At 38.8% G+C, this 14,831-nt stretch overlaps 1 protein-coding gene across 2 annotated transcripts in view; it reads right to left on the bottom strand.

Moving 5' to 3' along the window:
* Positions 1-4,814: 4,814 nt before the first annotated feature.
* FAM114A2 (family with sequence similarity 114 member A2) overlaps positions 4,815-14,831 on the bottom strand; it is a 32,982-nt gene continuing 22,965 nt past the window's right edge. For both annotated transcript variants that reach the window (XM_027077536.2, XM_027077545.2), the window contains exons 10-14: positions 14,011-14,133; positions 13,377-13,516; positions 11,779-11,851; positions 8,021-8,074; positions 4,815-6,154 (exon numbers count right to left, since the gene is read on the bottom strand). In XM_027077536.2, the coding sequence (XP_026933337.1) occupies positions 6,053-6,154; positions 8,021-8,074; positions 11,779-11,851; positions 13,377-13,516; positions 14,011-14,133 (492 nt within the window). In that variant the 3' untranslated portion in view covers positions 4,815-6,052. The remainder of the gene's footprint in view (positions 6,155-8,020; positions 8,075-11,778; positions 11,852-13,376; positions 13,517-14,010; positions 14,134-14,831) is intronic.

Raw genomic sequence — 14,831 nt, 5'->3', positions numbered from 1 at the left:
TGACCCAACCCCGTGAGGCAGGTGCCAGCCCCGTTTTACAGATCGTGAAAGCAAGATGCAGAGAGGTCGGCCAGCTCTGCAGGTCACTTCCACCATCCAGGAAGAGGCGGTGAGGGGATTTGAACAGAGAGGTTGGCTGACTCCAGAGCCTCGCCCTGGCTCTTAAAATGCTTTGCTGTTCTGCCTTTTCAGGGGAAATGAGCAGAGGAAGGATCACAAACGGAAGTGGATTTTAAATGGCCACTGACGATTGAGGGGCCCACCAACACTAGGTGCCAATGTTCCCCCATCCCAATTCCATTTGAGCAGCCGTTTTAAGCCATGCAAATCCTGATCCTATGAAAACCAAGAACCACCCCAAAGGTCTCCTCTGATCCCGAAGAATTACAAAATGCAGAAGAAAAACTCAGCAGCATTTGTGATTGTTGCTATTGTATATTTTCTCTCATGTTGGATCTTAGTTCTCTCTCCCACTTTGGACTTCAATACATCCTGACACCTGCTACCAAAGTGCCTGCCTATTGAGAGGAGCCTGACAGAACCACATCTGCCACCATCCCTGCTTTGAGTGGAGTGCCTGTGATAGGGATGTTCACGTGAGAGAGAGGTGCCCTAGAGCTTTGTTAAATCCAGACTTTTTTTCACTCTTCAGCTCCCTGGACCCAAAGCCCTCTCCCTCCTTTTTTTTTTTTTTTTTTTTAATTGAAATAGCTACTGAGATCATTGTAGATGTATATGCAATTATGACAGATCCTGTGGGTCATCCACCAATTTCCCCCAATGGTAACATCTTGCAAAACTAAATTTTACAACCAAGATATTGACAATGGTACAATCCACCTAACTCACTTAGACTCGTTTTCCTTGTACCGGTGTGTGTTTACTTCTGTATACTTCATCACATGTAGGTCTGTGTCCACCACAGTCAAGGTACTCCATCACCACAAGGATCCCTTCTGTTACCCTTTTATTTTTTTTTAATTTTATATCCAAATTAGTTAGCATATAGTGCAACAATGATTTCTGGAGTAGATTCCTTAGTGCCTCTTACCCATTTAGCCCATCCCCCCTCCCACCACCCCTCCAGTAACCCTCAGTTTGTTCTCCATATTTGAGTCTGTTTTGTCCCCCTCCCTGTTTTTATATTATTTTTGTTTCCCTTCCCTTATGTTCATCTGTTTTGTCTCTTAAAGTCCTCATATGAGTGAAGTCATGTGATTCTGTTGCCCTCTTAAAGCCACACCTACCTATCTCCTCCCTCATCTCCATTCCTAACTTCACAGCAATTATTAATTGGGTCTCCATTTCTACAAATTTATTTCAATGTTATATACATGGAACATACAGAATGTAACCTTTGGGGATTATTTTTACTCAGCATAATTCCCTCAAGATTCACCCAAGTTCTTGCATGCATCAATAGTTCATTCCTTTTAATTACTGAGTAGTTATCTGTGGTATGGACGTACCACCATTTAAGCATCCACCCACTGAAGGAGAGCTGCACAGTTCCCAGTTTGGGGCTGTTACAAAATCAGACTGCCATGACCATCCGTATACTCCTCTCTCCTTTTTTGATCACTAATTGATACAGATGCTCTGACTTCATGGCGATCTCTGTTCTTGCTGTGGCAAACATGACTTGTCAGCACACTATCCTTTCCGTGCCAACTCCTGGTGGGCATTAGATAATGTGCCCAGATGCCTGCCCCAGGTATTTCTCACTAGACAGGCACCTCCAAGCCTTTCCCCTTAAAAAAATAAAATAGAACAAACCTGAGTTTGGGAGCCAAACAACCTGGGCTCACCCTGCAGGCGCTGTCATTCGTAGTTGCCACATCCTGAGCAGGTCACTTAACCCTCTGAGTCTGTTTCCTAACCATTATAGTGAAGCAGCTAAATCGCTGTTAAAGGTTTTCTGTGCTGGCAGGTCACGGTGGCTGTGTGGCGCCCCAGTTGAAAATGGAACTCTGGGGCCACGCTGCCCAGGGTTTGATGCCTGACTCTACCACTTGTTGACTATGTGATCGCAGGTAAGTTAGTTAACCTCTGTGCCTCGGCCTTTTCATCCATAAATGGGCATGCCAGCAGTGCCTAGCTCGTGGAGCTGTTGTGCAGATTCGATTAGTACAAGTAAAACGTTCAGAACAGGGTCCTGCTAATGTGCGTTCGGCTGGTATTGCCATGTGGCAGGCACTTTCCGAAGCACTGTATCCAGATCATTTACTTAATCCTGTCAGCGACTTTAGAATACAAGTGCTGTTTGAGATCGACTACAGATGACAGAACTGCAATTTAAGGGATTAAAGTCACCTGTTCATGACCACAGGCTGGAACATGAGGGAGCTGAGGTCCATGTTTCATGGAGTCTGTCTTGCTCCTAACTTCTACACCATCCCGCAGGCCCATAAACTAGGGTGCCAGTGGCCTACCCCGGGCATAGCAGTTGTGAGAATTACAAGCAAAAGCATATTCCATGGTGTCTGGTACTCAAGCTGCTCCACACATTGGTTTCCTCTAAGTACTCGTAGTTGACGAACAATAGATCATTCTGTAGTTATGTAAATGGCAGAAACTGGCCCCTTAAAACACGAGCCACCAAAAGGAGCAATTTGAGAGTTTCGATGGATGCATCTGGCAAACATCTGCAAAGCTGAAGACCCAATAATTACAACTAGATTTGAGATAAGTCCACCCAACTCAGCCAGAATTCATTACAACAGAGCAATGGCCCCACTTCCTTTCCTGAAGAGCTCCGCAGCTAAAAGGCAGAGATTTTGCTCAGACAGTGGTACCAGTGTAAGCTTCTAAGACCGATGAGTTCAGAGAATACTTCAATTGTTAAAAAAATATTTCCTAAAGAGCTGATCGGGGAAGCGACAGACGTGAAGGGACTTTGGGGTTTGGCCAGATGACATAATAACAATCAAGGATGGGTTGCAAGTAAAACGGGGAAATGAGTGCACGGTACTCACAGAGTATTAGGTGCAAAATGATATTACTGGGCAGGTTTTCAAAATTCTCACATTAGCCACACACCCTGATGACACATTAAGGTTTGTTGTTTTTAGAACTTTGTTTCTCAAACACTTCATTTTAAGTCTTTTATGAAAATGAACATCGTGTTATGTCGGTAAGACATAGTAAGAGATTTCAATCTTTGACATTTGTGAAATACCATGCTGAGTGCCCCCTGTGGGTATAATTTTACCCACGATTTTGATCTGGGTTTTTCCAACCTGAGGAATAGTCCCACCTTTAAAATTCAGACTACATCTAAAAATACAAAAGATGTCTATCTCTCTCAAATGAGGACATCAATAGCAACTACTTATAAAACATCTCTCTTTCAAACAGAAATTTAGATTAAAAACAAGTACAAAGGAGAGGGTCCTCATTCGGGGTAGGACAGACAAGACTTGTTCCCTGACTGTAGGACTAGAAAATCCTCATTTGTGCATCAACACTGACTTCAGACTCCTGTGAATGCCAGCCATATGATTACAGTTTCAGACTTCAGAAGCCCGTCAATCTAGGTTATCTCTGCCTTAAAAAAAAAAACCAAAAACTATCAACAGCAAGTAAGGTAAATATAACTTATCGTTAACACATCTGCAAGGTATTATATAAAGAAAAAACAAGAATTGGTTGGTAGATGTTTCATTTCTTTTGGACCAAATTAATGAAGTCTCTTTTAATCCTAGACTTTAAAGATCCCAATACTAGGAAAAGAAGCACTTTACCCCAGTAATAACTACACATCGGTGTTCAGTGAATTGGGAAGGAGGGAGCATAGCATATATAAAGACACAGCAGTGAACCTTAGACACAAAAAAACTTAAAAGAAATAGCACCAAGAGACTATGTATCATCACAGAATAATGAAGCACACACCATCCAATAATCATCCCCATAATCCAATAGGTTCCAAAGTATCCCCCGAATTTACCTTTTCACCTGCCAATGAATTTTTATGCTCTTATTTTTCTGTCTGTACTCAATCAATGAACTTTCATTCTTTCTCATTATATTTCAGGTGAAAGGCAATTGTTACTCAGAATTAATTGGTCCTTTCATCACTGTTTCACTGATGGTCCCCTAAATCCATTAAAAAACATTTGGGTGGGTGGGGGAAGCTGATGAAAGGGAAAAGTAAGAAAAAAGAGGCAAATAGTCACATCTGCCTTTTGGAAGGTCTAATCTAAAACTGGTCAAAATCAGGATATGCACATAAAAAGAGCCACTGCTCTGTCCCCCGTATCTATATCCTTCTTCTTGAAAGAAAATCCTTAGCTAGGTTTCTAGACTGGGAAGTAAAAACTGTAAACTGCCATTGTACAAGAGTACGGATGGGTGGTTGGCAGTGTGGCCATTTCCTAAACCTCGCTCAAGGAATACCCTACTCAGAGGATCCAGGTTCAGACACAGCAACTGGGCTTGAGGCAACAAACCAGGACTGGGAACACCAGCTTTATTAGCCACAGGCAACTGTTTTTTGTTTTGTTTTTCTGAAATTTCAGCATTACATTTGGGAAGGGTGAAATTTATCTAAAAAAGGAATGTTCAAAAACTTTTCTGATCATATTAGAACAGAATGTAAGCACAGTAAAATCTTAGTGCTGTTGGTGTAACTTTTTAGCTCAAGTCTATTTCCTCCTCACTTACAACCTGCCCCCTACCCCCAAATATGGCGATTATATAGAAACAGTGTTGAGATCAGTCAACTCTAATTAGATCAAGCACTAATAAGAGCTTTGCTTTGCTATTTCTTTGGTTTGAAAAAGATACTGGGGCTCATGTATGGAAAAGTGAAATGACTGACCAATACAATTATTTTATTTAAAGGTTTTAGAAGATGAGCAGTAGCACTCAGAAAAGTTACCTCCAACCACAAAGCTGGAGACTTCTTTTTTAAAAAGAGTGGACACCAAATAACTTTTAGGAAGATAACACCATATTAGCCTCTTACATTGTTGAAGAGAGCAAAAGAAGGCTTAAGATCTGAAGGATAAAAGCTGTATTTATAAACATGCTAAGGAATACATTAAAACAAAACAAAAAAGATTAAAGAAAACCAAATTGTGTCATACAGGTTAAATCCTGTTATAAATGAACATCATCTCTATGGGACTGTATAGTCCCCTTCAGCAATGTTCAAATAATGAAAACCCCATTACTGAAAGAACTTCCATACTCCTTTGGAGCTGGCATTACAGAATTTCTCCTGCACATAACGTGTGCGTGAGAAACATCCTGGAGGGACTCGGAATACCGATCCCTGCAAACACGAAACTGTTTCTCTAAGGTGCACTTATTGGTCTGGAACCCAGGCGAGTGGGGCTCAATTATAACTGAAGCCTGTCGCCTCAGGGTAGGAGAACAATTTGAAGCCAAAGGGCACTTTGCTGTAGTTAATTCATGTGGCTTCAAGTACATTTCCTCAGTACCAAATACCTACTGAGAATTCAAGAGCACGTGAAACTTCCTAACGAATTCCAAGAATTTAGGCAATTAAAGGTGATCATTACAGTTTCTATATACCGTTTTCTCAAAGCCACAGATTTTATTATAGAAAGGAGAAAGGACATGGCATTAATAGATCGAGCACATGAATTCTAGAATACTAAATTGTTCTTTCTCTTGCTTCAAACCAATTGTATCCGTGGGCTGCAAAACCATATATAACCATGACAAAACTATTAGTGTTTTGCATCATGTCCAAGAAAGACCAATATTTTTGCCTGAATATTCCATTAACCTTTATCTAGAGCTATCATTCTTGAACTTTCTATAAAAGTTTATTTTCAAATAATTTAATAATTGTAACAGCTCAGAAGAGCAGTGTGAAGACCTGAATACTTCAGCCAATCAGGGAAGGCAGCAAACCTTTGAATACCTGCTCTCCTGCCTAAATCCTATACACTAAAAATAATCCTTTCTCCTTCGCTTTTTCAGGGGTACCCAAGAGAGAGTGGCATTCTTGGCCATTACAAGTTTTGGGTTGAGTCTTCTCTGTTCTTCAACGTTCTGACGAAGGTCCTGAGCCTGCAGCTCATGCCTCTGGTAATTCGGTCTTGTTCTCAATGAGAGAGATCTCCAGCACAGGTAAGAGCAGCTGAAAGGCGTCCTGAATATAGGAAGCACTGTTTGATGCCTGTCAAGATTGAAAAATAAATAAATAAATAATAAATAGCACGGTCGCTTAAAAGGGAAAATATACCAAAAGACAACAAGAAAACAGATTCACTTTTACAATTTAAGTGAATGTGTAGCCTGGCAAATAAAAGCACAACCTACCACGCTAATAAAAGCCACAGAAGAAAGAACGATCTAGGTCTTAGGATATGACAGTACCAAAAAACAATGTTAGCATTTCTGTCCAACTTGTCCATCAGAAATGGTAGCTGTTTTTTTGACATCCTGCTCAATTCGGCAACTGAAGCTTATTTATTCCTTTACTAAATGGGCAGATTCTGTCACAGCATTTTAGTCAATCCCTCAGTGGATTTTACAAGGCTTTGAATATTACACCAATCAGATTTCCAGTCCATTATGACAGCTCTTCTTTCGTGGACTCAACACAATTAATGAATACAAGACAGGTACTACAAATAGGAACAAAATGTTCCTATTTGTTCAGTTTGAAACTGCTTTTAAAGATGATACAGTGTAGATATATTTCCATCTGGTACAAGAGACATATTTATGAGAAGCATTACAGAATCACCATGCTCAGAGTTTGCCAGACTTCATTTGTATCTGACAAGTTCTGATCTTCCAGAATAATAGAGACTTCATCACATTAAGATAAAGACGCATAATTTCAAGGACAAGAGTGTTTCAAATGTGTAAACAAGAACAATCAAGTCCAAATAGCAATAAGGAACACCCATCAAATGAGTTTACCTTTTTTGGATTTATCAATAGCATGTACTCCTATTTAAACTTTAATGTGACATTTGCTGCCAAATTTTCCAACCAAAATAGACCTCAGAGATCATCTAGTTAAATCTCTTACAATGCACATAAAGATAAGGAAGACTGTCAAGAAGGTAAATGCCTGGTCCAAGGTCATACAGCAAATCAGGAAAGATCCTGGACCGGACTCCTGGTTTGCAAACTTCTCACCTATACCACTCTCCCATCTACTAAATCACAAACTTTAAAAAAAAAACAACTAAGTGAGCAGAGTAATTACTCTGATATTCAAGAAAAACTGTGCAGTTAAGGAATTAAAAAGCATTTCCTGAGTGATAATTTTAAAAGAATTTAAAACTAAAGAAGTAACAGTCTAGTAGTTAAAAATTATTTTCAATACATGATTAAAACCTAACCAATTATCTCCCCCAACTTACATAAATACATTTTAAACAGATCATCAAATGTCTAAATTGTTGGCACCATTTACAAAATAGAGTTTTTAACACATGAAATACAGAAAGTGTCACACAAGCAGGCAATAATCGATCATGTGATCTTCTGACAAACCCCTTCCCAGGGGACTTAAACCACCCACCTCCTTAAATCGAATAGACTGATGAGGATTATGTGAACACAGGTACCTTTGACAAAACAAGGCAAATTTCTTGGCAAGGAAACGACACAACAAAATGTTTTGTTTTGTAACAAATCTCCCCTGTATAAATGTTAGTCCTTTGAGAAGCAGTGTTTGCCTGTTTGTAATTTTCAGCCCTTCAAAGTTTACCCCACTGGTCCAGAGAAGGTGTTTTGTTACTAAGGATTGTCCATCAACTGCCAATGGATAAACTAAATAATGACAAGCTACTGCTTCCTTGAACTTTACACAGCAGCTTCATCTTTGTGCTTTGTAAATAATGAACAGGGATAGGCATTTGGTCCTGTCTGTATCAACACCATTTTGGTCATATCTGTATCAACATGGCTAAACTACCAATCTGGTGAAAAAAACAAAAATGCCAAAAAATAAACACTTAAGAAGAGTGGATTAATAATACATAATGCGCTAAAAGTTAGAGACTTAGACATAATTACTACTAACCTCTAGAAATACAGCAGTGATTAGGGGATTAAGGATGTCTGCCTTTTCTTGGACCTAGAATAAAGGATACAGTATTAAGTGAGCACAGCAAATTAAAAGATATATATATACAGTAGGCAGACTGTGATCCCACTTTGAAAATTACACACACACATATACATACACACCCATAACATAAGTATAGAAAATGTCTGGACTGAGAAAGAGCAAAATATCATCTCTAAAAGTGCTTTAAATTTCCTTCTTTAGGGACACCTGGGTGGCTCGGTTAAGTGTCCAAATTCGACTAAGGTCACGATCTCACAGTCTGTGGGTTCAAACCCCACATGGTGCTCTGCAATGACAGCTCAGAGCCTGGAGCCTGCTTCAGATTGTGTGTCTCCCTCTCTCTGTGCCCTCCTGCATTCATGCACTGTCTCTCTTTCAAAAATAAGTAAGCATTTAAAAAAATTAAAGGAGCTCCTGGATGGCTCAGTCAGTTAAGTATCTGACTTCAGCTCATGTCATGATCTCTTACGGTTCATGAATTCGAGCCCCACATCCAACTCTGGGCTGACAGCTCAGAGCCTGGAGCCTGCTTCGGATTCTGTGTCTCCCTCTCTCTCTGCCCCTCTCCCGGTCATGCTCTGTCTCTTTCTCTCTCTCAAAAATAAATAAACATTAGAAAAAAAATTTTTTTTAATTTCCTTTATATCTTCCCGTGCCATCCACTTTGTAGTTTTTTATTGACTTTAAAAAGTATCTTCATTTTGGAAGAAAGGGTAGAAATGATGAAACATGTGACCAGAAATCTTTAGAACAAATTTAAAACAAAATATGCAGATATGCATATGTAACATGCGCTCAAAATACTCAATGGTTTTTAAGATGGGCGTCTGTAAAACATGGAAATAACTAATGCAAATTTAATATTCGCATGTGCTAGCACCTTATATTTGACTTGCTGGGTTAAAGTATCTTTATGAAACACATGGAAAGATTTGGCCAGCTCCCACGATTAACTTCAAGAATCCCAGAAGCTCTATTAAAGACAATATTAAGGGGAAAAGAGATAATCCCAGGATTATCCCTTACAGGAATAATCTAAACTCATAAACTAAGAAAAATTAATTTGGGCTATGCTCTTAACTAAAATAAGTTTAAGGGCCCAGAAATTGCTGCCACATTGACCCTTAAATACTTACTACTAAGGGATTTTTTTAAATTGAGGTATAAGTGGCATACAATACCATATGAGTTTCAGGTGTACAAGATGATTTGATATCTACATATATTACAAAACGATCACCACAATAAGCCTAACTAGCATTTGTCACCATACAGTTACAAAAATTTTTTGTGAAGACAAGTTTTAAGATCTATTCTCTTAGCAACTTTCAAATATGCAATAAAAAATTATTAACCAGTCACTATGCTGTACATTACATCCCCATGACTTATTTGTAACTGGCAATTTATACCTTTAAATCCCCTACACCCATTTCAGCCATCCTCAACTCCCCCACCTCTGGCAACCACCAACCTGTTCTCTGTATCTATGAACTTGGTTTTACTACAAAGTGATTTTTATCTGCTCATTTAAAATGCCCTTGATTCTATCCTAATTCATGATTACTGATTTCTGAATCATGTTCCATAGTTTACACACCTTAAGTACAGGTGTGTACTTTACAATTCCTCTAAGAAAGAAAAAAAAAAAAAAAGAACTTTAGCTGTTTTCTTTTTTTTTTTCCAACGTTTATTTATTTTTGGGACAGAGAGAGACAGAGCATGAACGGGGGAGGGGCAGAGAGAGAGGGAGACACAGAATCCGAAACAGGCTCCGGGCTCCGAGCCATCAGCCCAGAGCCTGATGTGGGGCTTGAACTCACGGACCGCGAGATCGTGACCTGGCTGAAGTCGGACGCTTAACCGACTGCGCCACCCAGGCGCCCCAGAACTTTAGCTGTTTTAATTACAACTCTGTTCCTGGCTGGCAACTGCAGAATATGAGGACTACCATAGTCTAAGTAAGGCGCTGCTCCTTAAAACCAGTAGTCACTGTGCAGTTTTTATTTTATCAAGGTCTAAATTTCCAGCACAGGTCTCAGAGGGCAGCATAAAATATACTGCAGACTCCATAAAAAGAACACAAAAATAAGGTGTAAAAATCAGACATAGACAAGCTGATCCTAAAATTCACAGAAGAAATGCATAGAGTTCCAAAAAGACAAAAGATCTGGAAAAAGAAGAACCACATTGGAAGATTTACACTTCTTGATTTCAAAACTTACTACAAAGCTATAGTAATCCAGACAATATGCCAATGGCGTAAGGATACACACAAATAAAATCAATAATAGAAATGAGAGTCCAGAAATAAACCCGTATATCAATGGCTAATTGATTTTGGACAAAAGGGCAAAGACAATTCAATGAGGAAAAACTTTTCAACAAATGATGCTGGGCAAACTGGATATGCACATGCAAAAGAATAAAGTTGTACCCCTACCTCATACCCTACACAAAAAAATCAACTCAAAATGGATCATAGACTTAAGGGTAAGAGCTACAACAAAACTCTTAGAAGAAAACGTAGGAGTAAATCATGATCTTGGGTTAGGCAATAATTCACTAGAGACAATACCAAAAGTACAAGTCATAAAAGAGGACAATGACAAGTCAATATTAAAAACTTTTGTGCAGAGACACTATCAAGATTAAGTGAAAAAACAACCTATGGACTGGGAGAAAATACATGCATATCAGGTATCTGATAATGAAATTGTACCCAGAATATATAAAGCATTCCTACAACTCAATAATAAATGGTAAATAGTAAAAAGGCAAATAATAAATAAATGACAAAAAGATAACTAATAATGAAATAAAGAACCCAATTTAAAAGGAGGCGAAACTAGAAAAGCTATTTCTCTAAAGAGGACATACAAATGGCCAACAGTAAGTAAAAAGATGTTCAACATCATTAGCCATCAGGAAAATGCAAATAAAAGCCATAACGAGATACCACTTCATACCTACTACTAGGATGGCTAATTAAAAAAAACAAAAACAAAAACAAACAGACAATAGCAAGTGCTGATGAGGATTTAGGAAATTGGAACTTTCATACATCGCCGGCAAGAATGTTACATGGTATAGTCACTTTGTGAAACAGTTTGGCAGTTCTTCCAAGGCCCACGTCACCTACATGATCCACCAATTCCACTCCTACTAGGAAAACACACATGCCTGTTTGTGGCAACATTATTCATTATAGCTGAAAACTAGACACAGTCCAAATGTCTAAGAATTGATAAACAGAAAAATAAAATGTGGTACAGATCCCTAAAATACATTATTTGGTAATAAAAATAAGTACTGATACATACTACAATGTGAATGAACCTCAAAAACATTATGCTAACTGAAAGACAACAGACACAAAATATCACATATTGTACATCCCATTTAGATTAAATGTCCAGAATAGGCAAATCTACAGACAGAAAATAGGTGAGTGTTGCTCAGGGCTAGGAGAGTGTGGAGGGAAAGGGAATCGGCATGACTGCCACTGGCGGGAGGTTTTCTGGGGGATGATGAAAATGGTCTAAAATTGGATATGGTTATGGTTGGACAACTCTGTGAATACACTAAAAAACCACTGGATGGTATACTTGAAATGGGAAAATGTTATGGTATGAAATCACCTCAGTGAAACTCTCTAAAAAACACCCCACAGAACAGACATCAGCGCAAGAACAGGCATGAATTCTTACCCCGGCAGTTGTTAGGCAGGTGGTGAACTCTTTAGACAGAGAAGACAACTCCTTACACAGTACAACTGTCATCCTAGGAAAGAAGTGAGGCAAGTCAGGAGGGCTCCTCTTTTTGTTTTTCTTTCTCTCTTTTTTAAAAATAAGCTATATTTAACAACTGTTGGAAGAAAACAAATCACTCTTGGTAGTAAATGTGAAAGGAGAAAGCTTTTTTTTTTAAGGGAGTAAATATGTCTTCATCAACTACCTAATGCATCTGCAGACCCATTTGAGCAGACATTCATGTTACAGGAAGAGGAGGTTCAGTCCCTGGAAAAACATTTTACTGCAAAATCCTCTAGAAAGTACTAGACTTCCAAGTTAAAGGAAATAACTAAAATACATTTTCAGGAGATAAGACAGTACTTAAAAATCCTACATTCCATTTACAAACGTAGGTAAAGTAAGGATGTATTCATACATTCAACAGATATTTACTGGAAGTCTTCTATGTACCAGGTACTATTCTAAGCACTGGGGATATATCAGTACACAAGCAAAAGCCCAGTTTCCATGGATTCTAACTCACTTGATAATTAACAGGGAAACTATATATATGTGTATGCTTATACACATACACACACACACCTCTCCTGTACAGGTACATATATATGCGTATGTATACGTATAAACACAGATGTATAAATGGAAAGTGGAAAGAGCCACTTTTCCAAAGAACAGGCTACTTTGGGGTTGAGTCCCTCATCCTAAGGATGGTGAAGACAAAACCAGCCCCCTCTGTGGGATGTTGTGGAGGGGTGGTGAAGTTGCAGGTAAAGAGGAGGTCTGGAAAACATCAAGGGCCCCTCCCAACCCTAACACATTAGACACTCCCACACAATTTTTCCCAATTACATTCTCATTAATTAGATTTATTTAGAAAGCAGAAAGCAGTAGGTCTTTTTTTTTGTCCCTTATGACTATCTACTTTATAATATTTTTGAAATTTTATTCAAAATCAGCAAGACGGAGGGAAAGGGGGGTTTGGGGACTTAGCCTGACGTGGGATTAAATCCCAGTCTGCACAACCTGGGCAGATTATCACATTTCTCTTGAGTCTGTGTTTCCTCATTTTTTTAAAGCTGGACTAATCATTTACCTTTAGAGTTGTAAAAATTAGAAGTGATACATGTAAGTCCCTTAGCATGGTACCTGGCACAAAATTAGCACTCATTAACAAATATCACCATTATTAAGAACTAAGGTTCCTAGAACTACTCTCTATTTTTACTTATGTAAAATTCTACTTTTATTAAAACCAATAACCTGAGAACTAGTTTTCAGATTACCAATTAATAAAAAAGAATTAATAAAACAACCAGGCGGTTAATAAAAAAATTTATAATGTAGACTTACGGCTCCACGAAAAGAAACAACACTTCTAACTACTTAATAACTAAAACCCAAAATGAACAAACCTCTAACATGTGAATGGTACAATGTGAATAGCATCTTCTTGAGAGGAAAGTTTCTTAAAACTCTGAGGCTGAGAGTAAAAAGAGGCTGAGAAAACTCTTGAAGCAATGTGCATCATTTGCAGGGATACTCTTTACACTTACTGGGAAAGGGCTCTGCTCCTTTCTAAGGCTGTCACTTCCTGCTTCTGGCCATGCAGAACCAGAGCCGCTGTTTTGTGAAACAGTTCAATTGAGCAGGCAGTCAATTCTGCTAGGCTCCGGATAGCAAATGCATGGATAGCCTGAAAAGAAAAGCAAAACAAAGCATTGTTATTATTGTTTTTATCCCGGAGGAAATGAAGAATTCCTTGTTTCTCGCATACTGGAGGATTCCAGATCGTGAAAGCAACAGAGACAATGGCTGCCCTTCAATACACCTCCTCTTCTACCACAGTAGTGATGTCATTTTCCAGCTGGGCTCATAACTGCAGAAACAGAAGCTCCCCTAAAGTCGGGTGTGTCCAGGTAACTGTGAGCCAAAAGATTTAGATAAAAAGTGTCTTGTAGCAGTTTCTGGGAACTTTCTTCATGATACAACACACAAACACCCTTAGTCTCTTTTTCTTCACTCCTTTCACCCTACAGTCTGGAACAAGGTTGCTATAACCTTGGGTTACAAGGTTGACATTACAGTGGTACAAAAAAACAGAAGGTGCCTACGCCCCTGATTGTAATACTCACATCTCAAAACCATTTCAAAAAAAAAAAAAAAAAAAAGGCTTAGTTGCTTTAGTACCTCTATTGAATTTTTACTGATTTGCTCAGTTTTTTCTGTTTCCAACTGTTTTTCTCCTTCTTCCTTCTCTTCTAATGGCTTGGCCAGAGATGCACTCATCCATTCATAGGCATTATTTCTTGCCTAAATAAGAAGAAGATTACTGCCCATCAACAATTCAATTCAGCTCACCAAAAGGTTATCATACATATTGTGCACCTACCAGGAACACTTTACTGCAAAATCCTCTAGAAAGTACTAGACTTCCAAGTTGAAGGAAATAACTAAAATACATTTTCAGGAGATAAGACAGTACTTAAAAATCCTACATTCCATTTACAAACGTAGGTAAAGTAAGGATGTATTCATACATTCAACAGATATTTACTGGAAGTCTTCTATGTACCAGGTACTATTCTAAGCACTGGGGATATATCAGTACACAAGCAATCAGTACACTTAGCATCATGTAAGTCAGTCTCACCCGAACATACACTTACCATACATCCATCTACTTACCTTACCACTTCTCTTTACAACACTTAACACTGCCATCCACTCACTCCCCTTCTTGAGCTTCTCTAACCCTTCTGCCTTTTTTAAAACTAAGGCATAACTTACATAAAGTGCACAAATCTTCAGAGCACAACTCAAGAAATGTTTACACATCTATATGCCTTTGTAACTGACCCAGATCAAGATACAGAACATTCCCATCCGTATAAAGGGTGCCCCCCTGCCCCTTCCTAGTCAATACTGCTCAAACCTGGGAATGCAAGCTGGTGCACCCACTCTGGAAAACAGTATGAAGGTTCCTCAAAAAACTAAAAACAGAACTACCC

This window comes from Acinonyx jubatus, chromosome A1 (assembly GCF_027475565.1).
Source record: "Acinonyx jubatus isolate Ajub_Pintada_27869175 chromosome A1, VMU_Ajub_asm_v1.0, whole genome shotgun sequence".
In the NCBI taxonomy this organism is placed as follows: domain Eukaryota; kingdom Metazoa; phylum Chordata; class Mammalia; order Carnivora; family Felidae; genus Acinonyx; species Acinonyx jubatus.
This window is presented reverse-complemented; position numbering and strand designations above follow the sequence as displayed.